At 37.4% G+C, this 23,253-nt stretch overlaps 2 protein-coding genes across 3 annotated transcripts; one reads left to right on the forward strand and one right to left on the reverse strand.

The window, feature by feature from the left end:
* Positions 1-8,373: 8,373 nt before the first annotated feature.
* LOC132178995 (uncharacterized) lies at positions 8,374-14,843 on the forward strand. Of its 2 annotated transcripts, none has more exons than XM_059591600.1 (11): positions 8,374-8,697; positions 9,910-10,016; positions 10,216-10,286; positions 10,361-10,410; positions 12,494-12,567; positions 12,653-12,715; positions 13,055-13,142; positions 14,026-14,088; positions 14,158-14,237; positions 14,317-14,388; positions 14,478-14,843. In XM_059591600.1, exons 2-11 carry the CDS (start codon positions 9,985-9,987, stop codon positions 14,557-14,559), a joined length of 675 nt encoding a protein of 224 aa, XP_059447583.1. In that variant the 5' UTR covers positions 8,374-8,697; positions 9,910-9,984; the 3' UTR covers positions 14,560-14,843. The 2 variants fall into 2 exon arrangements, with proteins under 2 accessions (XP_059447583.1, XP_059447582.1); XM_059591599.1 differs by having other exon boundaries at positions 8,374-8,685.
* A 1,909-nt stretch (positions 14,844-16,752) lies between these two features.
* LOC132178208 (glycine-rich cell wall structural protein 1.0-like) lies at positions 16,753-22,812 on the reverse strand. The gene is made up of 2 exons (XM_059590656.1): positions 22,604-22,812; positions 16,753-17,017 (listed from the first exon to the last, which is right to left on the reverse strand). Exons 1-2 carry the CDS (start codon positions 22,810-22,812, stop codon positions 16,759-16,761), a joined length of 468 nt encoding a protein of 155 aa, XP_059446639.1. The 3' UTR covers positions 16,753-16,758.
* Positions 22,813-23,253: the final 441 nt, after the last annotated feature.

Below are 23,253 nucleotides of genomic sequence, written 5' to 3' on the forward strand. Positions count from 1 at the left end.
TTTTCCCCAAACTTTCAATTGTGACAATGTCCCCTCAAAACTATCAAAACATTGTCAATGTCGCCCCAAGACTAGCAATAAGACAAAAATGCCCCTATAGATTTCTCAATAAGACAAAAAATACCCCTATAAATTCAAAAAAAAAATTGAGTTTTTTAAAAAACGAAAAATTTTAATTTAAAAATAATATTTTTTTAAAAAAATTAAACAAAATTTTTTATTTTTTATTTTTAAAAAAACTATTTTAATATATATATAGTTTAGAAACAAAAATCTTTATTTTAAATAAAATTATAAAAAACAAAATAAAAATAAAGTTAAACTAAAAATTTTTCACTTTTTATAAAAAAAAAATCCATTTTTTTGCAATTTTTTCTTATAGACTGATTAAAAAAAAAGGCCAACGCTTTGATTTTTTTTTGTTGTTTTTAGGGTTTTTCTTAGAAATTTGTTTTAGTTTTTTTTTTTTTTTTTTTTTTTTTAAGGGTAATTTCGTCATTGGGGAGAATATTGACAATTTTTAGTAATTTGGGGAGACATTGTCACAATTGAAAGTTTGGGGGGGACATTATCAATTGAGTGGTAGTTTGAAGGGGTTACGTGGACTTTCTCCAAAATTATATCTAAATGAAATTACTTTAACAGGTCAAAATGCGCTCTAGACGCCTACCATAAGAATTAGTTGGATAGATAATGCTCCTGATTGTATTCGAGAGTTTATTCAGCTAGAGCATTATGCTCTGGTTGGCTGATTTACAAATGAGAATTCCACTATTACCTAAAAAAAAAAAAGAATTAGTTGGTGACAAAATATTAAAAGCTACGAATGGCAACAAGACCGTTACTATTTTCGATTACGCATTGCGATGCTAAGTTAGTCATAATTCATAAAGAGAAATAAAAATGGCTGAATTGAGAAAAAAAACAAAGTATAGTTTGGCTTAGGTGGGATCAGGTAGGCATTAAATATTTGTTGTGAGGACTGATTGGGTAGTCAGCCTTGACAACATAAATATAAGGTCATGTAATAAAAAATGATTTGCTGATGGAGACCTCAAACCTAACTATTATTTTATAAAGATAATTTTTTTCTCTCTAGAGTGTGTCTCCACAAACTAGAGTAGAAGGCATTATTTCACGTCTTCTCGAGGACTGTGAGAATAATCATCTATAGTTCGGGTATTCTTTGGGGTCTCTACTGATCGAAGCAGCCATGGAGGAAGACTTGACGCATATGTGGGGGAAGCTGTCATTGACGGAAGAGGAAAGCATTGGCCTGGATGCGGAGGAAGAATGTGTCGAGGAGATAGCAAGCAAAGGACGATCCCATTGCTTAGTAGGGAAATTACTGATCGAGAGGATAGTGGGGAAAGAATTGGTTCGAGCAAGGCTTATTAAGGGATGGAGACCGACAGGTTCGTTATCTTTCAAAGTCTTGGGAGATAACCTATTCCTCATTGAGTTTGAGCATGAATGGGATAAAATCAGGATTCTTGAAGGAAGGCCGTGGATATTTGAAGGGAATTTATTCTCGGTAACAGATTTTGATGGATTATCCCCTCCTCACCAAATGGCGTTTGATTCAGAGACATTTTGGATTCGAATGCTTAACATGCCATTAGCATGCATGGGCAAAGATATGGGATTCAAATTGGGATCCACTGTGGGGGTCGTTGAAGAGGTAGATACGAATGAAGATGGCATTGGATGGGGGAAGTATTTACGAGTTCGAATCAGAATTAACATTATGAAACCGTTGGCGCGGGGACGTATGTTAAATCTGAAAAATCGATCATTTTGGATCCCTTTTCAGTATGAGAAAATTCCAAAATTTTGCTTTGACTGTGGGATCATCTGGCATGGCCCTGCGGGTTGTCAGAAGAGCAGCAGGGGACGCGCTAAGGGAGCGGCCATGGAATATGGCCCGTGGCTCAGTACGTCTTATCAAACCAGGGGAGCGGACAGACGAAGAGGCTCTTGGAGCGGGGCTCACAATTTGCATGAGGACGGGGGATGGTCCAGTCCGGCCAGATTCCGGTCACCGGAAGTTGGTCTGAACAGTTATGGGCGGGCGAGTAATGGGGAGACAAGCTGCGACAAATCTGGGGAATCAATGTCCGTTTCGATGCAGAATAAGGCAAGAGCAGATCATTTCCCCATGGAGGAAGAAACGGCTGGCCAAGGAAAGATGGAAACGAATAATGGAGCATTTAATGGAGAATATTGTAGCAATGCGGAGCAAGGAAAGAAGGGAACAGCTGTTGGAGGGAATCAGAGCATTGATGAGCAAATCACAGCCCAAGCGCAATATCAGCCATGTAACGACAATAATATTCCAATGCAATCAATGGGACCTGATAAGGAAAGTTTGGAGGCATGCATGAATGTGATACGTTCAGCACGTTTGGACAAGAATTTAGACGATGGGGAAGGAGGAGATGATAACACGTGGAATGGAGGAATAAAATCAGCCTCTAACGCGCAAGGGAAGGTATCAGGAGGCACGTTGGGTCAGTTTGATTCTACTGGGCCTAAGGTGTCGAGTTTGGGAGGCTCTCTACGTAAATGGAAAAAACAAGCTAGAAGAGGGGACAAAGAATGGGCTTCGGGTCCACAGAACTTGATTTGTTCAGGCAAACGAAGCACAGATGACAAGGAGGACATGGAGACAGAAGAGCCAATACAAAAAAAGGGGAAGGAGGATACTAAGGAGAAGCTCACAGGAGAATCAACAAAGGCGGTGGCTGCCGAGCAGCACCGCCAAAAGAAATGACCATATTAAGTTGGAACTGCCGAGGGCTTGGGAACCCTCGGACAGTTCGAGACCTTTGCCGGTTGGTAAAGGAGAAGAGACCCAAAATGGTCTTCTTAATTGAGACCAAGTTACGAGCCTCACGTATGGAGCTAATTAGAATAAAACTGGGTTTTGATTGCATTTTTACGGTTGATAGTGTGGGGCGAAGCGGAGGGCTGGCACTATTGTGGAAGAACGAGGTTGGGCTTAACATTCAAAATTTTAGTCGCAGACATATCAACGCGACAGTGGGTTCTTTGGATAATCCTAATGCCTGGAAATTCACAGGCTTCTATGGGCATCCGGAAGTAGCGAGACGAAAGGAGGCGTGGAGCTTGCTTGAACTTCTAAGCTCTTTTCATCCGAAGGCTTGGGTTTGCGTAGGAGATTTCAACGAAATTACAATGGATTCAGAAAAATTTGGGGCCCTAAAAACTCCTAAAAAACAAATGCAGGATTTTCAAGCTACAATAGAGGCTTGCCACCTCTATGATCTCGGGTTTACGGGTCCTAAATTTACTTGGAGTAACAAGAGGGGGGGTCGGAGTTTCACCAAGGAGCGGCTGGACCGAGCTATGGCAAACTCGGAATGGTTAGATCACTTCCCTGCAAACAGGCTGGAGGTTTTGGCTGCATGCAATTCGGACCACCTGCCCATAATGGTGTCAATGGACGAGAATCACACAAGGAAGTCCCAAGGGCGGCATTTCTTTCGTTATGAGGCCGGGTGGGGAAAATGCACTGAAAATAAAAAAGTGATAAGGAGAATATGGAGAGCAAAAAGTGTCCAAACAAATGTGTGGGACCGTGTGCTGAACAAATTGAATAATAGCAAGAAGGCAATTGTGCAGTGGAAGAGAAGGAATGGCAGCGTAGGGGACCAGGGCCTTAAGGAGAAGTTGATACAGCTACAGAAAGTCCAAGAAAATGAGGGAGCCGAAAATTTGGGGGAGATCTTTGAACTCCAATCAGAGATCAACGTGATTCTGGAGAAAGAGGACTTGAAATGGAAGCAATTGGCTAAGGAGCATTGGTTGAAAAATGGAGACAAAAACACCAAGTTTTTCCATGCTTGTGTGAATCAAAGGAGAAGGTCCAACCAGATTGAGAAGATTATTGATGAAGAGGGTGGCCTTTGTTCCAAAACAGAGGAGATAGAGGAGGCTTTCCATAAATATTTTCAAAACATATTTACAACTTCATCTCCTATTTGTATCAACAGATGTCTGGAAGGACTAACACCAAAAGTCTCAATGGCAATGAACGAACAGCTCCTGCGGCCATGCACCATGGAGGAAGTAAGCTTGGCAGTATCACAGATGGCAGAGTTAAAAGCTCCAGGACCAGATGGCCTTACAGCAGGTTTTTTCCATGAACATTGGAGTGAGGTTGGGAAGGAGGTATGGTCCTCTGTATCAAATTTTATGTTGTCAGGAATTTTTGCAGAAGACATAAATTTCACTCATATTGCTTTAATTCCTAAAATTGCCAATCCAAAGAAAGTGTCGGATTTTAGGCCCATTTCTCTTTGTAATGTCTTTTACAAAATTATTTCCAAAACTTTGGCAAATAGGCTTAAGATGTTATTGCCTGATATCATTTCGGAAAATCAAAGTGCCTTCATTCCAGGGCGCTTAATTTCTGATAATATTTTGGTGGCCTATGAGACCTTACATTCCATGCACACACGAATGTGGGGTAAAACCGGTTTTATGGCGCTCAAATTAGACATGAGCAAAGCATACGACAGGGTAGAATGGATTTTTCTGGAAGCAGTCATGCGTCGCCTGGGCTTTGCAGACAGATGGGTGAACCTAATTATCAAATGTATATCATCGGTGAGGTATTCTGTTATTATTAATGGAGTGCCTACAGGAAATATTTGTCCCACAAGAGGGATTAGGCAAGGGGATCCCCTTTCCCCTTACTTATTTCTCTTATGTGCTGAGGCCTTAAGTTCACAACTATCACAGGCGGAAAATTTGGGAAAGCTAAAAGGAGTAGCCACATCGCCCAAAGGTCCGCACATTAGTCATTTATTTTTTGCGGACGACAGCCTATTATTTTGCAGGGCTACCCCAGCGGAATGGCAACGGTTATCAGAGATATTAGAGGTATATGAGCGGGCATCGGGACAAATGCTGAATCGGGATAAAACATCAATTTTCTTCAGCCGGAACACTAACAACGAGGTCAAAGAAGTGGTTACTCGATTAGCGGGAGTCCCCGCTACCCAGAGGTATGACAAATATTTGGGTCTCCCCGTGTTGGTTGGAAAATCCAGAATTAGGGAATTTCAGTCAATTAAAGAACGTGTAAGTAGAAGAGTTAATGACTGGAAGACCAAGTTTTTATCCCAAGCAGGAAAAGAAATTCTATTGAAAGCGGTTGTACAAGCTATCCCAACGTACATCATGAGCATTTTTTTGCTACCGAAATCGTTATGCAAGGAGATCAATTCTATTATGCAAAGATTTTGGTGGGGTCACAAGGAAAACGAGAAGAAAATTCATTGGATGAGCTGGGAGAAATTGGGGCAACCAAAATCACAAGGAGGATTGGGTTTTAGGGACCTTGTATGTTTCAACAAAGCGCTCCTCGCTAAGCAAGGGTGGCGTATACTCCAAAATCCGGACAGCTTGGTTGCTAAAATCCTAAAGGCGAAATATTTTCCTAATGACACTTTGTTAAAGGCGAAAGTGGGAAATAGACCCTCATTGGCATGGAGAAGTATTATGGCATCAATGGATCTACTCGAAGAAGGGTTGATGTGGAGAATCGGGGATGGTAATTCAGTGAACATTTTGGGGGACAAGTGGTTACCGAGACCTTCTTCCTACAAAATCCAATCTCATTGTCAAGACCTCAACATTGATGCCAAGGTCAGCATGTTAATTGACCAAGGTTCACACAGCTGGAACGACCGGGTAATAAGGGAGTTATTTTCTGAAACAGAAGCAGACATCATCTGTTCGATGCCCATTAGCCGCTATAATCAGTGTGATAAACTATATTGGCGGGTAACCAAGACGGGGGAGTTCTCGGTCCGGAGCGCCTACTATCTTGAGATGGATAGGAAAAAAAGAACCCACGGTGAAGGATCCAACAGTACCCGAAGTAGCACTCTGTGGAATTCCATCTGGCAGATGAAGATCTCAAATCCCACGAAATCCTTTCTATGGAGAGCATGCAACAACATACTCCCAACCAAGGTTAACTTGGTCAGGAGAAGGGTGCTGGAAAATGATTTATGTGATCTCTGTCAACGAGAACCAGAGTCCACGGCCCATGTATTGTGGTCATGCCCTGCTGCGCAGGACGTGTGGGGATGTTGCACTGTCCGAATCCAAAAAAGCTTATCCATGGAGAGAGACTTTGAAGACATTGTTGAAATGATCCTGGAACGCTGCAGTAAGGAGGATGCCGAGTTATGTGCAGTGATTGCTAGGGGCATTTGGAATCGGCGGAATGCCATGGTACATGGGGAAGATTTTACTCACCCAAACATTGTTATTAGCAAGGCTCTGGAACATCTGAAGCTCTACCAATCGGTCCAGGAGGCTGGGCGGATGAACGTCTCTAGCGGAAATCAAACGGAGGAGGTGAAGTGGAAGGCACCGTCTAGGGGTAAAGTAAAGACCAATTGGGACATTGCTCTAGATGCAAAACAGAACAGGCTGGGTATTGGAGTAATTATTAGAGATGACAGAGGATGGGTTTTAGCAGCTTTAAGCAAAACACTACATTCTCTTCCGGAACCAGTTGTGGGCGAAGCAATGGGGGCCCTAGCAGCAGTGGAGTTTAGTAGGGACAATGGCTTCTTTGACATCATATTAGAAGGGGATTCCAAGCAAGTGATTGATGCCATTAACAACATTGGCCCTTCATGGAGCAAATACGGACATGTAGTGGGTGATATTCAGGAAGTAAAGAAGACATTCAGAACGTGGGAAGCTCGACATGTCAGAAGAGGAGCGAATGAAGCTGCCCACAGGCTAGCTAAGGCAGCAACCCGAGATGTAGGAGAGAGAATTTGGCTAGAAGATATACCCAACTCCATTTTGGATGTTGTTACACTGGAGCAATCTGCTCTATTTGTATAGAGCTTTACAGCTCTTGTTTTTTCCACTATTGATAATAAGAAGAGATATATTGATTCAAAGAAAAAAAAGATTTAAGGTAGTATTAATATAGATTGTGAGATAATATAATCATATAATTTAAGTATGAATGTATGACTATTAGATTGTGAGGAATTTAGAACTTAAAATTTCAGCATTACCATCAAATCAAAATTAAATGATTAATAATTAAGTAACTAATGAGTTTCTTATAATTTATATATTATAATCATAATTTGCAGTAAGTAAAAACTTAACAATTTTTACTTCCCACAAATTGTTACCTAAACAATTCCTCATATTACATTATGAGGAATTTAGGACTTAGAGTTTGAGCATTACCATTAGATTAAAATTAAATGATTAATAATTAAGTAACTAATGTGTTTCTTATAATTTATGCATTATAATCACAATTTGTAGTAAGTAAAAACTTAACAATTTGAATTTAAATCATATATATGTCATGAATCGTGATCATGAGATTATAAAATATAAGTATATAAAAATTAATATTGACCCATATAATGATACAATCATATAAGTATATAAATATTTACATATAAGATACAATACATATTAATATTGACATTATATACTTGACCCGTGTTAAGTATTATCATTTTAACATATTAACTAAATAATACTATATGTAATATAATAATAGTGATTAGTATGTGTGAGTATGTGATATAAAGCGTTTTACGTTGTGATTTAAAAAATACTTAATCTAAAATAAGAAAAAAAAAATACACGATTGAAAAAAAAACAATTTTTAAAATCGTAATTATTGAAATTGAAATAACAAACTGACCCTAAATAGTACTACATAACTCAATTTTTATTCCTAATTCCTAAATTTTGAATTTTGAATTTTTTATTAAATTTAATCGTAGCCGTCCAATTTAATTGAATTTAATTTTGGCCGTTCAATTTGATCTATGATACATAAGTATAAACCAATTTGAAAGAATTATATGGTGCTCCACTTGACATAATAAGTTCATTAATCTACCGTTCTAAATTGAATAAGAAAGTCAAAATCCTAATAAACGGTCTAGATCATCTACTATGCTTATATGGAACCGGTCTCACTATGAGAGGCATACAGAGGATTAATTCCAGGTGAATATATTCCAGGATTAATTCCCTAATGCATGCGCTTTGTCGGTTGATTCTTGCCGTCCAAAATGTTTTGATGATCTAATAGCCGTTGAATGATATTAATGGAGGACAGCTACCAAGCATTTACTAAGAAGTATATAATGGTGTAACAGAGACACTGTAAGCTGTTTGATCTAATCTGACGAGTAATATTAAATGTTGAAAACGTATATATAATCAATGGATCATATTGAACAAGCACACCAAATCTAAATAGAGAGAGCCATATGAGATAAGCTTTTGGTAAAACGAAACAAACTGTATATTTAAAATTTAATTATTTTTCCAAATCCAACGGTTGCAAATTAGAGAACCCAAATTTGACCTAAATCTATCATCTCTGATCTCTCCATTTCTCTCGACTCTCCTCTCACAGTCTCCACCACCCTCCTCGCCTCCTATCTTTGTTGCCGCTCCGACCACTCCCCCAGTGCCCCCAACAGCAACCACCACCACCACCGCAGCAACCACACACCTCGACGCCTGGCTGAAGCTGAACGGCTCGTGCCCGGTTTCCAGGAACTTGCCGCTGCCAACCTCGCTGTCCACGCCGCTCTCGGAGGTCGTTTCACTCTCGCAGTACGCCGCGGATCGGAGGCGGAGGAGGTGATAAGATTTGTGGGTTTTTCCTTTCTTTTTGGGTTTTTTTTTTCTCCGTTTCTTCTTGGGTGGTGGGTGGTTTGGGGTTTTGCCGTTTGATGTGTTTGTTTGGTTGCCCAGAAAAATGTGTAAATATTTTTGGATAGATAGGTATTGGGGTTTCTGTTTTTTACTGAATTATGGTTTGTGTTTGATGAAATTAGAGCAGAAAAAGTATCTTCGTCTTATTAAACTGATGGGTGTTGGTCTTTCACATAATATTGAATTCTAGGATTGAATCATTTTTGCGAAATGCATGTACATATACATCCCAAAATTAATCGAGCTTGAGCTCGAACTCGACCAAAATAGACGAGCTCGAGCCTGGCCTCAAAGTAAACGTGCCGAGCCCGGACAAGCCAAGCTCCCCCAAGCTCGGCTCGTTTACACCCCTACGGTCTCACTATCCCAAAGTAGATGGGGTGATTGCAAGTTGTATGCATTTTAATGAAACTAAAGTAAATATAACAATCTTTCTAAGATTCCCTTAGTTCAGTCGAGAAGGTGAGTTCAAATTTGGAAAAGAAAGGGTGGGATCATATTTGAAATGAAGTGTATTCAAATTTAGGGATAATATGGGAAATCAATTGGATAAAGACTTTCTTTTTTGTAAATTCTCATATTTTTGGACAGCCCAAAAGGGAAAGCACCCTATCTACTTTATGACAGAGGGAGTATTTTTGGGTGTAATTATGTTCCTTTGGTACCAGATTTCTGATTTGTTTTTATCAGCTTGGTAATGTTGGTAACATGTAAGCGCACAAACTTTCTCCCATATAACTCATTTGAGTGTAAGCGCATATTTATTAAAGTGGTCTTCCAGATGAGACTCATTTGAGCTTTCTTGCATGGGTCGATCTATTTTATTGAGTAGTTAGAGGCCATTAATCAAATCATGCCACTTACAAACAGCTTGGAATTAGCTTGCGTAGCAAAATTACTTGGACATCTTCATTATAAAATTTGATTTCTTTGGTGGTTATTAATTAGTTCATAAGCAGACTGGGAATGTATTTCAATTTTTTTATATTTTTTCCTCCATTTTGGCTGTGATGTAGTAGATAAATGTACATGATGCTGAGGTTGATATTTTGCAACCTAAGGGCTATCCCGGAGCTTTTTTACTGATCTATTTCATGGTTCTCTCTTTATCTGGCTTTCACTCTATGTTAATAGTTATTTATCATTCAGGATCCCTGGACATTTCCATTGCAAGAGGTACCCTGCCACATCAAAGTCATTGCATCTGTTTGAAGTTTACTCAACATGAAGTTCTTGGAGTACACTCCTTTGGATCGGTAATTGTTAAATAATGAAGTAATGAAACTAAATTTTGATTAATTCACTTCATTCAGTCAAACTTTTTTTTTTTTTTTGGATTTTACGAGTATAGCTTATTCGTTTTAATGTTGATATCTAGTATAAATTTTTATGTTGTTTTTGCAGGTTAAATAATTTTCTAAGTAATTTATATAAATTTTTATGTTGTTTTTGCAGGTTAAATGATTTTCTAAGTAATTTAAACCTTGGGGAGCGTACCATTAAGGGATGCCTTGAAGCTTACTCCTGTAAGAACATTACAAGTTCTAGAAGTGTTTGGTATTTGTTCAAGATCAACTTAGTTCTTTTTTGTTTCTTTTAGGCAAACACACGGGAACTGATAAGAAATTGTCTCTCAGCTTGGAGAATGAGGTAATTTTTTTTTTTGATAAATAAGTATTTCATTAAAAAGCGCAGAGGGGCGCAACCCTAGTACACAAAAAGTATACAAAGACACACACCCCTTTAAAGATAAAAAGAAGAACACAAATCCACAAATTGATGCATGGTAGAAACTTGAGGAACGTTCAAGGCTCCCGCCCAAAGGAAAAACAATTTGAGAAACCTATTGCTAAGCTCCGCCATTGTCAATTCCTTATCATCAAAACATCAAGCATTCCTCACCCTCCAGACAGTCCACATAAGGCACAAAGGGGCCATTCTCCGCACCTCCAACACCATTTTATTACTCTTTGGCCTTTCCAGCAATTTAGGAGGTCAATAATCCTACCATGCATGATCCAATTCACATCAAAAAAGGAAAAAAGAACACTCCAAAGAGCATGTGCCACATCAAAAAGGGAAAAAAGAACAATGGAGGAGGAGATGATTGATAGACACACCACTCCTCTTACACATACTACACTAGTCCACCACGATCAAACTTCTCTTGCGAAGATTATCCACAGTGAGGATCCTTCCTAGAGTAGCCATCCACACAAAAAAAAACTAACTCTAAGCAGAACTTTAACCTTCCATATACTCTTCCACGGGAAAGAAGAGCTCCCCACCTCCTGCCTCTCTGAAGAAGAAGAAGAAAGCACTCTGAAGAAGGAACTCACCTCAAAAAGCTTTTTCTTGGAAGGAGTCCACCATATGTGGTCCACACCCCCCAAATGGCGCCAGGTCTCATACAAATTGCCATAGAAAGCCAACACCACCTCTATTTCCCAGTCCTGAGCCGCTCGTAAAAAGGGACATTCCCATGCACTACCTCATTCAAAATCTACATATTATCACTCATCCAAGCCTCTTTGTTTCTTTCAATACGGAACAATTCAAGTAAAGCCTCCTTTAATGGTTGATCTCCACACCAAATATCATGCCAAAACCTGATTTGGGATTCATCTCCCACTTCATATCTGATGAACTTAGAAAAAGACTCCCACCCTCTCCAAATATGCTTCCAAACCCCAACACCAAAAGACCCCTCAACCTGTTTTGTGCACCAACCTCCATCCATACTCCCATCCATATTTTGCTTCAACTACCTTCCTCCAATAAGCTTCCCTGTCTGTAGCATAACACCATAACCATTTCCCCAATAGAGCTTGATAAAACCTACGCAGATTTCTAATCCCCAAGCCCCCATTTTGCAAAGGAGAGCAAACTAAAGACCATTTAACTAAGTGATACTTTGTCTCCTCATTGGTACAACGCCATAAAAAATTCCTTTGCATCTTCTCAACCCTGTTTGCCACACTCGATGGAATGGGGAAAAGAGATAACAAATAGGTTGGTATGCTAGAAAGAGTGCTCTTAATCAGCGTAAGCCTCCCCCCTTTTGATAAATTAGGCACATGAAATATAAATACATTTACGATTATGTATATTGTGTTTGATTATTTTAACCTTGCAAGACAGTTATGATGCACAATTTCTTAAAACATGTGCTACTTTTCTCTTTCCTTTTAGATTTTTTTCCCATCCTTTTTTATCCTGTTAGGTTTCCCTGTCCCATTGGATTGACGATCTTAGCTGAGTATTTCACCTAATATTAACTTATATAAAGAGGAAGGTCAAAAAAGAGAAAGTGTTTCTTCTCATCTTTCTTGGTTAAAGCAAGATGTCTTTGCTAAATGCACACTTGATTCTTCTTTTCTTTTCTGTTTCATGTTAATGATTCCGTTTGTGCTCTGTATGATTCTTTTTGCGTGCGTGAGATGATGAAGCTCTAAAGTGTTGATAGTGAAACATACTGTTCACACTTTATTTACTTCTCTTATTATCTTTTTCTTTTCAAGAACTGAATTGTGGTACTTTGTTTATCTCTGTGTTTGCGTGTGTGCTCTTTTTGACTCTTTTTCCGTACTTGAGATGGCAAAGCTCTGAGGAGATAAATTTCGTAACTATTTTGTCCTAACATCTTTTCCTATTTGACAGCAGATTTTGGTTCTTTGTTTTTCTTATCAGGATTCTGCTGGTATCTGTATTTAATTCTTACTTTTTACTTCAGATGCTTGATTATCTAGGGAGATCTTCAGACACTGACTCTTCCTCACCAGCTGATTTCCTGTTGAGCAGATCCAGGTGGAATGTTGCCTAGATTGGCTTTGGAAAGTATAGTTTTATCTCTTATGTTTGTTTGACTGGTTTTCCTTTATGCTCGTTCCAGCCGGAAGACATTGATCTACCTGGTTCTTACTCTCAATCACATGTATCCGGATTATGATTTCAGGTATCTCTATGTACATTTCTATTGCACATATGGCTGAAAGGAGGATTATGGGTAATGCCATTGTCAGCTTATTGGGCGACCTGGCAACCCACTAAATAATCCTCTTTCAATCACTGTGGAAGTGTTGTCAAAGGGTTTGACAGACAGTTCAGAAAACTGTTGCTCTAGGAGCTGAGAGTTCAAATCTCTCCATTTCCCAAGTCTAATGTGGTCAATCATATGGTTGGTTTATTTAACTCGTATTAGTTTTTATCAAGTGCATGCTATAGATACATTGCTTTGGGCTATTTTGTGGCTTTGTTATATTACGATGTTGCCTACGTCTTTGCGGTTTTCTAGTGCGGTGAAAGCTCATCAGTTCTTCACAGAGGAAAGCTGGGACATTTTTAAGCAGATTCTTGATACCTACATGTTTGAAGCATCAAAGGTATTGCTATATAATGTTTTGTATTTTTGTTTTTTGTAATTTTTGTTTTTGTGTTTTTCTATTTTTGTTATCCTTAACTTTTTTCCAGGCAGAGGTATACTATCTAATCTCATTCAAACTTTTAAAGTGACATGCATGTGCTCCTCGTCTTTTTCCATAGATTTACACTTTTTTGGGTAGGGGGAATAATTAACTTGATTTCCTTTTTGGAAAGGAGAAAAGAAAAATCACAAGTTGTTACATGATCCATGAACGTTGGATCTGAATATGATTTTGTTTTGGTGTAGACTTCTGGCCTTCTACAGCTAATATTTTTCACTCTATTAATTATTTTGTTCATCTATTAGAGACATTACTGAAGATCATATTATCGTACTTTAGAATATTGCCTTCTCTGTTATATGGACTGGTAACTTTTTTCTGAAGTATGGTGGTCTGATGGGTCAATGCCTGAATTAGAAAGAAGCATAGAACTTCTGATTTACTTTTGGACATTCTTGCCATTTCTGGACTAAATTGGTATAAGTGTCTTGATTCCTTATTGTATAAATTGGAGAGGCAAGCAGGGATGGAGGTAAGATTTTTTTTTTTTTATTATTATTTTTTTTTGGGGGGTGTTCAGGCTGCACTGAATTTGTTTTAAGAGGGCAACCATTGATAAAATAAAATAAAATAAAACCTTTTTTGTACCAATTTTTTTGGTAGGGTCCCCCTACGCGCCCCCAATTCATTCAATTGAGGGAAGTAGTTGCTTGTCTGTTTCTACTAGTGATGATGCAGAGTATAATGATATACTGTTTCTTATGACCTTATGATTGGCTTTATTATGAAGAATACCTTTCTCTAGTCTTAGGTGTTGTTTTGTTGGACTATTCAATTGCAGGAATGGATTGAGACTAATGGGGGCAGTTCCCTGCTGGAGGCCTTGTACAAGGCTCTTGACGAGGTGAGCTTACTTTATAGAATTGAATGCCAGTTGTACCAAGAGGCAGTTTTATGATACCTTGTGATGCAGGTTGTAAAACTAGCAGAATGCGAAATTTACAGTTACAATCCGGACTCTGATGCAGATCCATTTCTAGAGAGAGGAGCCATGTAAGTTTTGATATCTCCATTGAATTAGTGCTAGTCAAATAGCTGCAATTATGACTTGGGAACTTCTTTGTGTCTTCAGATGGTCTTTCAATTTCTTCTTCTATAACAGAAAACAAAGGCGTGTTGTGAGTTTTCGTCTTTGCTGTTTGAGGTGGGTTAAAATGTTTTGTTAGTACTTATATGGTTTTCCCATCAGCTGTCATGGGTAATTTTTGGCTTAGTTCTTGCTGTTTTTGGCAGTAATTTGGTGGCCGATGAATTTCTTATGGTTGAATTACCTTCCGAGGAAGATGGAGAGATTTTTGATGACATGGACATGTGAGTAGGATCAATACCGTTAACATATATATGTAGTCGTGTAACCACTAAGTGCTGCACTCTTGAGGCTTGGTGGGTAGGATTAGGTTTTCTACTTTCCTGTATGCATTTACTGTAGCTGCTGCTGTCATTTAGTTAGGAACGATGCTGTCTATGTAAATGTATGTCAAATATAATCCCAGACTTGTAAGCTTAATAGAAACAAACAACTCTAGTTTCTGGGAGACATTCCTCTGTCTCCCAGAAATGACGTTGATATTATTGAACTGTGCACTTATGTATGTGTCATCACCTGTGCATATGTGCCCTCATGTCGTTTGTTTTTTGTATGTATGTTTTGAGACTGGAAAGATGGAGTGCAGTAATATATATATTGTTGGGGCAACTACGTAAGAAATGTCTACCTGAAGTAAACAGATATCGACATCGTTGTGATCGTCATCCTCACAAGCCACTACGACGAAGTGCTGTCGATATGGAGGCAGCACTGCCTTGGCCACTTCCCTAACCAGATCCACTAACTTCGTATCCATGCATTCTCTATGCCTTGGGAACATGCTGTTAAAAAGTAGGCAACTCCCATAAGAGATGCTGTACGCATTCAAGCCCTTGTCTTTCAGCCACTGAAGAAGCTCTCTCAAAGTTGGATTGTCCTTCAAAATCCATCTGTCCCACACTGTCCAGCTTATGTCTTTCCAAACTTGGATCACATCATCTGCCTTGAGATCATTCTCCTTTGCAACATCTTTCCAGTATGTCCTCAGCGCGTACATGGAGCTGCTCTTCCCCAGAGTCTTTGCCTATGTCCCACCGCCTCAAAATCATTTTACTCACCCTATGCGAGGGCTCGTAGAATGGCACTTCCAATGAGATTTGTTGGTCAAGAAGATCTCTCTCTCTCTTTCAAGAAACCCTATTGATCTTCCCGAAGGGTATGGACAACAGACTATGGGTTGGCTTTAGGTTAGTGGTGGTCAGGCGTTTTTGTATTACCATAAACAACTCTGATCCATCTACTCCTTTTATATGATTCTTGACTTCTTCAGGCATGTCCGGTGGTGGGTTTAGAACGGGGGCAAATCCAATTTCTGCCTCTTCTCCAATTTCATACTGGCAGTAGGTTTTTTGTTATTATATTTAGAATTCTTTTGGTTTATCTTGAAATTGATCTACCCCTCTCGTCTCCCATAGATTCTCTTCAAACCATTCTTTGGCCTTTGAGCTTGGAAAGCAGAAATCATGATCTTTTGTTCATCAAACCCTTGTTTCCTTGGGCTGTCCATAGGCATGGTCATAGGTTTCTTTAGAACTTTTTTCTTGATCAATCTATCTTGTTTAGAAGATTGTGATTCCTTTGAGTTTTCTTTTTCATACTGAATAGCAGCAACAACAACAATTAAATAATCCATGCGGCAACCACTTGAGATTTGCATACCCTTGAAATGTTTCATCGTCAAGTAACTCATATTCACTTCTTCCTTCTTCTCCATCTATTACGGGTGACCTGACAGCGGAAAGGGCAAGATGAAAGAGAGAAAAAAGGGGCCCTAACTAGGAGTGTTATCACTTTCTTTTCAAGGGGAGTGTGTAAAATTAATGCTAACAAACGAGAGAACTAAGGGCGATGAAGTCCCTATTTATAAGGAAGGAAGATTCCTAAATGGAGAGAACTAACTAGTCAGTTAAGCAAAAGAAGATAATTCTAAACCCTAATGGGAAAAGGTTTTGGTAAAATATAATCCAAAAAATACAAGCTTTCTTACTTTTCCATTTGGCTATAGCGGTCAATTACCAAGATTTAAATTGTCCCTAAATGATCAAATAAGTTTAAATACTATTAGTTAATTAATCTAATATAATTGTTGAGCGATGGGTATAAAATTATCTTTTAACCCACTTAAAACTACTTCATTAGCTTCTTATAGAAATAAGTAGAAACAACTAATTGGCTATTAATCACTTTTATTTGGGTTAAATTTATTATGTTATTTATTTGGGTTCGATTCATTATTATCAATTCATTACAACTATACATGAAATGGGAATCGCAAATTAGAAGATGCTAAATATTTGCTGTGGAGTAAAATGTAAAACGAATAACAAAACAGAAGCAAGAAGAATTCAAGCTTTATTTTATTCCAACATATAACCCATAAGCTACATGTCGTTTAAACAAGAAACCTCCACAATATGGCAGTCAAATCTATTTGGTTCCTTTTCCAGTGGAGTGCAGACCCGAAAAATAGCCCTGTGGGTTGCTCTCAAAAGTGCCCCTTGAGATATGGGCTCCTCCTCCACTGCCCGGAGCAACCATCATGCCACCGCTGCCACCACCCTTTGAGGAGGAGCCACCTCCGCCACCTCCTTTGCCAGCTCCTCCGCCACCACCTCCTTTTCCACCTCCTCCACCACCGCCACCGCCTCCTTTGCCTCCTCCTCCGCCACCGCCTCCTTTGCCGCCCATTCTAAAAATATGTAGCTACTTAAGGTGTAGACTCTAGTAGATGATGAAGATGTGGGTCTTAACTCTTAAGAGTAGTGTTGATTGAGGAAATGCAAAATGCAAAAACAACTATTTATGAGTTAATTTGGTTGCTTGGGAAGGGAATTCAGTATCTATTCCTATTGGGAAGGGAATTCAGTATCTATACTAGAAAGATCTAAGAATAAAAGTATTTGTTCATGCAATTTAACATGTCTTTCTTAATCCGTCTGTGAATATTATAAATAATAATTATGTTTAGTAATTTTATTAAGATCGATACGTCTGAGTAATTAAATTTTATTATTATTTATAAATGGGAATCTTGTTGGATAGGAGTGGTGAATGATTTTAGTGCAAAGCAAAGATGCCCACTCTTGAAAAAGCACAGGGAATTTGATATGGCAGCTTGGAATTTGCTCAAAATCTGACATGGCAAGTCCTTGTAAGCTGCTTTTGCTTTATTTACCGACATTTTCTTTTGGATGCCCTAACAAGCCTCAGCATAATGCTGCACGATTGTAAGTGCATTCTGCCCAAGACTGTGCTTCTACTTTTATGACAAATTGACTACCAATTAGTCCATGGGTAATTGCCTACTTTTCAACCACAAAAAATAAATTAAGAGAAAAATATTTGGGCTACTATAACTAAATTTTCTTTTAATTTAAGTGGTTGTTTAAATTTTATAAAAATTGGTGTCATGTGAACTGTTACGTGACATTCTATGTTTTACATTTACTGGCTGATGTGATAAATGTAACATAAATTGCATGCCATGTGATCAATTTGTAAAATGTTGTAAGCGTCAAGTGAATTATCACGTGACAGTTCATATTTTACAAGATGATATGGTAAGTGGTACGTGGTTGCCAGAGACGGAGGGAGGGGGGGACCGGGGTGGGCCATGGTCCCCCCCCCAAAATAAGGAAAAAAAAATTTAAGTAAAAAAAATAATAAAAACCCCAAAATAAGGAAAAAAAATTATAAGTTAAAAAAATAATAAAAAAAAAGTAAAATTAAAATTTTAATTTTAGTCATTTGGCCCCTTAAAAAAAAAAAAAAAAAGTTGGCCCTATTTTTAAATTTTTTGGCCATATCCAATAAAATTTTTTGGCCCTATTTTTAATTTTTTTGGCCCATACCCACTAAGTTTTTTTATTTTTGACCCTTACTTTTAAATGTCCACTTTTTTTGGCCCTTACAGTAAGTCTTTAGTTCATAAAAAACAACCAAAATAATTTTTTTTAATAAAAAAATTTTAAAGAACCGAAAAAAAAATTTGGCTGGCCCCCTTCCATAAAATTTCCTGGCTCCGTCCCTGGTGGTTGCAATGTGAGTTTGTAAAAGAGTATCTTCATTTAGTTAGTCAAATGGGTGATTATTTATAGGGGAGATAAATATGGTCAAATAACTTAATTTTAATGCTCATTACCTGCAAATGAGTAATGGGATTCTCGGAAAATTGGCAGTGCATGAATGCTTGCATGGGTTACTGGAGAGGTCACGCCTAGATTACTCCATTTTTTTCTTTTTTCTTCTCAAAATTGCAGAAAAATTAAACCAAAGTTCGACTTTCAATCTTACGTTGATGCACCCTCAATCTTCTTGTTTCTAGTGTTTTTTCCTGTAACGCGCCGATCTAGAAGTTTTCCTGATCACATCGCCTAAGGGCATGTTTGGATATGTGTTTAAGAGCATTCCCAGCAGACTCCCTATAAGGGAGTCTGTTCCCTATGTATAAGGAATATGTTCAAAAAATTGCAAAAAATGTCCTCCAGCAGACTCCCTATATGCTTCCCTAAACTATCAGATGCTACAGTAGAACCCAATACATTGGGTTCTACTGTATCGATCCTGATGAATTATTTAATCCTAAAAACACGCTCTCCTCTCACGACTATCTCTGCACGCAAACCTTCTTCTTCGTCTTCAACTTCTTGCTTCCTCTTCTTTGTTCAAGCACGCTTTAGCACTACTATTCCATGAGCTAGAAGTTCATGGATGAGCATCAAAAGTCGCCGAAGAATACTCAGGCGGCGGCCACAAACTCATGCTCGTTCGTGTCGAGTTTAGTTGCCAATTGGAGGATCTCTAGTCGTGGAGTGCTTGCTTTGGATTGATGGTTGATCTGCTTGGGATGGCTTTCGATTAGAATCATAATATGGGTTTCTTTGATTTTTGAAGGGAAATTTTGGTTATCATGGTGATTTGGTTTGCTTAGGGTGTTCTGAAATGTTGAGATGGGTCCTTTGATTTACCAGGTTGAGATGGGTCCTTCGATTTTGCAGGAAGCGCAGAGGACCTGCAGAAAGAAGAAGATGGAAAAATTTTGCAGCAAGGACTGGTTTTCTGCCGACAGAAAGAGGACCCGCAGAGAAATTTTCCCTTCCAGCAAGGGCAAAAAACCCAAAGTAGAGGGAAGAAGAAGATAGCTACGGGAAGAAAGAAGAAGAAAATATGAGGGAGAGAGAGAAAGTTTGTTTAATAAATTAAAAAGAATAAAATAAAAAAAGTAAAATAAAAAAATAATATTTTAATGATATAGGGAATGATAAAGGGAAGCTATTGTAGTGCATATTGATATAGGGAAGCATAAAGTAGTTTGGATCCTTAAGTTTAGGGAAAATGACAGGGAAGCTGCTGGGAATGCTCTAAGAGGTTTAAAAATGTATTTAACACTTAAAAAGTCCGTTTGAAAAAAAATGTATCTGTTTGGTAAAAAAAAAAATTAAAAACACTTTTAAATGTTCAAAAAGCTAAAAAATGACCAAAACGCATTTTTAAGCTTTTGCCAAAAAGAATTTTTTGACTTAAAAATTATATTTCTCAAACACGTTTTAAGGAAATTCTTTAATCTCCTCAAAAAAATTGTTCAGTTTTGGTTTTGGTGCTATATATATATATAAAGGCACTATATACGTTTGAAAAAAAATAAAAATTAAAAAACTGATTAAGGATCTGTTTTGGTTTTCGGTTTCGAATAGTGCGATTAAGAAGTAGTAATTTTAAAATGTGAGATTTAAAAATACTTTCAATTTTTAGAAACACAGGTAAGCATTTAGTGAAATTGCAATATAACTTTTAAAATTGTGCATTTTTTCTTACACTTTATTTATCTAAGTTTTCAAACAAGAACTTTTTAAAAATGCATTTTATAGTTTGTCTACAATTTAATTTAAAATTATATTTTTGACCTGTAAATTCCCACTCCCAAACGCGTCTTATCCTATTACTTGGCCGTGAATTTGATTGGTTCCCGAAACGCCAGTTATTAGGTGGCTTTGAGCAGCCATATTGGAAAAGTACCGAACGTAAAAATCTTTGACTTGCCAAAAGGGTAAAGAGAGAGTATTAATTAGGTGCGATCGAGAGTACTGTAAGCTTATTTATTGCTTTTTGTGCTATGCAACTATGCAAGTGATCTCGCTGGATTTTAATCCTCTCATATTTTTATATTTTAAAATTCATTTATTGGTTTAAATAAATATAAAAATTTGTGTTATCGAAACAAGTGAATTTGATATATTAAAAACTAAAATTAATTACTTTGGTAGTAACATACAAACTTTTGCATTTGTTTACACCTTTTTTTTTTTTTTTATTTGAAACGGGAATCTTTGCAACTTCATTAATAATAAGATCTAGAGCGTAAAGCTCTTACATCATAGAATATAAAAACTCTGAAAAATTATAAGCCAAAGCTATGAAGTTACAATATCATAAATACAATACAACTCTTACAATTAAGTACTATCTATCCGCTAATCTATGTACAACTGCGGTTAATGTCCAGCATATGTTTACACCATTAAATGAAATGGAGGGCCTAAATTTTAAAATATGTGAATTTCTATTTTAAAAAATATGAGGGGATTTCAATAATTAAGGGAAAAAAACTCTGAATATGATGGTCAAAGTATTCATGATTATGTATATTTGATATATTTTGAGAAAAGACAAAGGGTTAAACTCTATTTTGTAACTTATGGACCTTCAATATAAGGGCTTCCACGTCACAATGGACCCCCCCAAAAAAAAAAAAAAAAATGTGTACCTATCATCAAAATTGTTGATTTAATCACCAAAATATGTAGAGGTCTTTGCCGGGATGATTCCTTAGAAAACCTCATTTAATGTGTTTTTCCATTCAACACAACCGACCACTTTTCCATTCAACATAATGGACGAGGAGGAGGAATAGGATGTTCTCTAGTTTATTTATATCCAATTAGTTATAGTAAAGGGGTAACTTTGTCGGGACAAAAATATCTACTACTATAACTAACTGAATATTTTTCAATTCAAATAAAATAGAGAGAATCCTAATTCATGAGAGACATTTTTAACATAAAATGGTAATCTAACGTATTTAAATATCATACTTGTTGGTTTGTGGGGCTAATTTGAAAATGATTATTATTTTCAAGGCTTAAATATATTTATCCCTAGATAAATTGTAACCACACAAACCTCATTTAAGGCGTTTTTGCATTCAACACAACCGGCCACTTTTCTATTCAACATAATGGACGACGACGACGACATAATTGTACTCATCCCGGCAAAAACTAAATGGAGGCATTTCTACAAGTTGCTGAAGACTTTTGTAGTTGTAAGTTGCTCATTACTTATTGTGGGTCCCATTCCGAACGGGGCAGATTAGGATCCTTATCGACCTGAAAAATATTTTGTTAATTATATTAGAGATGTATTTTTATTTTTTTTTTAAAGTGAAAAGACATAAATACCACTAAATATAATTAACTGAATACAATTAAATGGGAAATAATTCAGTTCCTAATAAAGTTATCCTATGCTCCTCATCTTCTTGTCTCTCAATAACTTAAAGCTAATCTTACATCCATGCTGTTTGCATTATTAAATATCAGCTTAATTAGTCTACGCATTACCACAATTAAAACACCGTCTTTGTGGTCGTTCCCTTATGCCATTCTTATTATAATTATAAAAATAGTCAAAAGCACAAAACACTTATAAAACTACAAAAATAATTTTTACAATTCATATTAAAACACTTTTTGGCATAATCAGCTTTGCCTAGCTAACCATATATGTGATGAACGACCTCCTAATCAAATTCCTTATTGTAGAACTTAAAGGGTACTTGGGATTAATGTGTTTAGGGGTCTTTTCCTTATCTTATTTATGGTTGTCTATGTTAGATATAGCCATCTTTGCTTAATGAAGTAAAGACGAAAGCGGAGGTCACTAGCTTGAATCTTCATACCCCTGTTGTGTGAACATATCAAAAAAAAAAAAAAGAAGAAGCAGCGTGATAAATGCTCTATGTTATTTATTTGGGTTCGATTTATTATTATCAATTCATTACGACTAAACATGAAATGAAATGGAATCGCAAATTAGAAGATAATAAATATTTGCTGTGGAGTAGAATGTAAAACGAATGACAAAACTGAAGCAAGAAGAATTCAAGCTTTATTTTATTCCAACATATAACCCATAAAGCTACATGTCGTTTAAGCAGGAAACCTCCACAAATAGCAATCAAATCTATTTAGTTTCTTTTCCAGTGGAGTTCAGACCAGAAAAATAGCCTTGTGGGTTGCTCTCAAAAGTGTCCCTTGAGATATGGGCTCCTCCTCCACTGCCCGGAGCAACCATCATGCCACCGCTGCCACCACCCTTTGAGGAGCCACCTCCGCCACCTCCTTTGCCAGCTGCTCCATCACCACCTCCTCCACCACCGCCACCGCCTCCTTTGCCACCGCCATCGCCTCCTTTGCCGCCCATTCTAAAAATATGTAGCTACTTAAGGTGTAGACGACTGTAGTAGATGATGAAGATGTGGGTCTTAACTCTTAAGAGTAGTGTTGATTAAAGGAAGAAATGGGTGGTTATTTATAGGGAGATAAATATGGTCAAATAACTTAATTTTAATGCCCATTACCTGCAAAAGAGTAATGGGATTCTCGGAAAATTGGCAGTGCATGAATGCTTGCATGGGTTACTGGAGAGGTCGCGCCTAGATTAATACTCCTTTTTTTTGGTTTTCTGAAAAATTAAGCCAAAGTTCGACTTTTAATCTTTCGATGATGCTCCTTTAATCTTCTTGTTTCTAGTGGTTTTTATTTATTTATTTATTTTTTATTTAAAGACAAAGGGGTATTCTTTGAACTCCTCTAAAAAAATGTTCGGTTTTTGGGGTTTTTGGTGGTGCTATATAGGTAAATG

The sequence above is a fragment of the Corylus avellana genome, chromosome ca4 (genome assembly GCF_901000735.1).
Source record: "Corylus avellana chromosome ca4, CavTom2PMs-1.0".
Taxonomy (NCBI): Eukaryota; Viridiplantae; Streptophyta; class Magnoliopsida; order Fagales; family Betulaceae; genus Corylus; species Corylus avellana.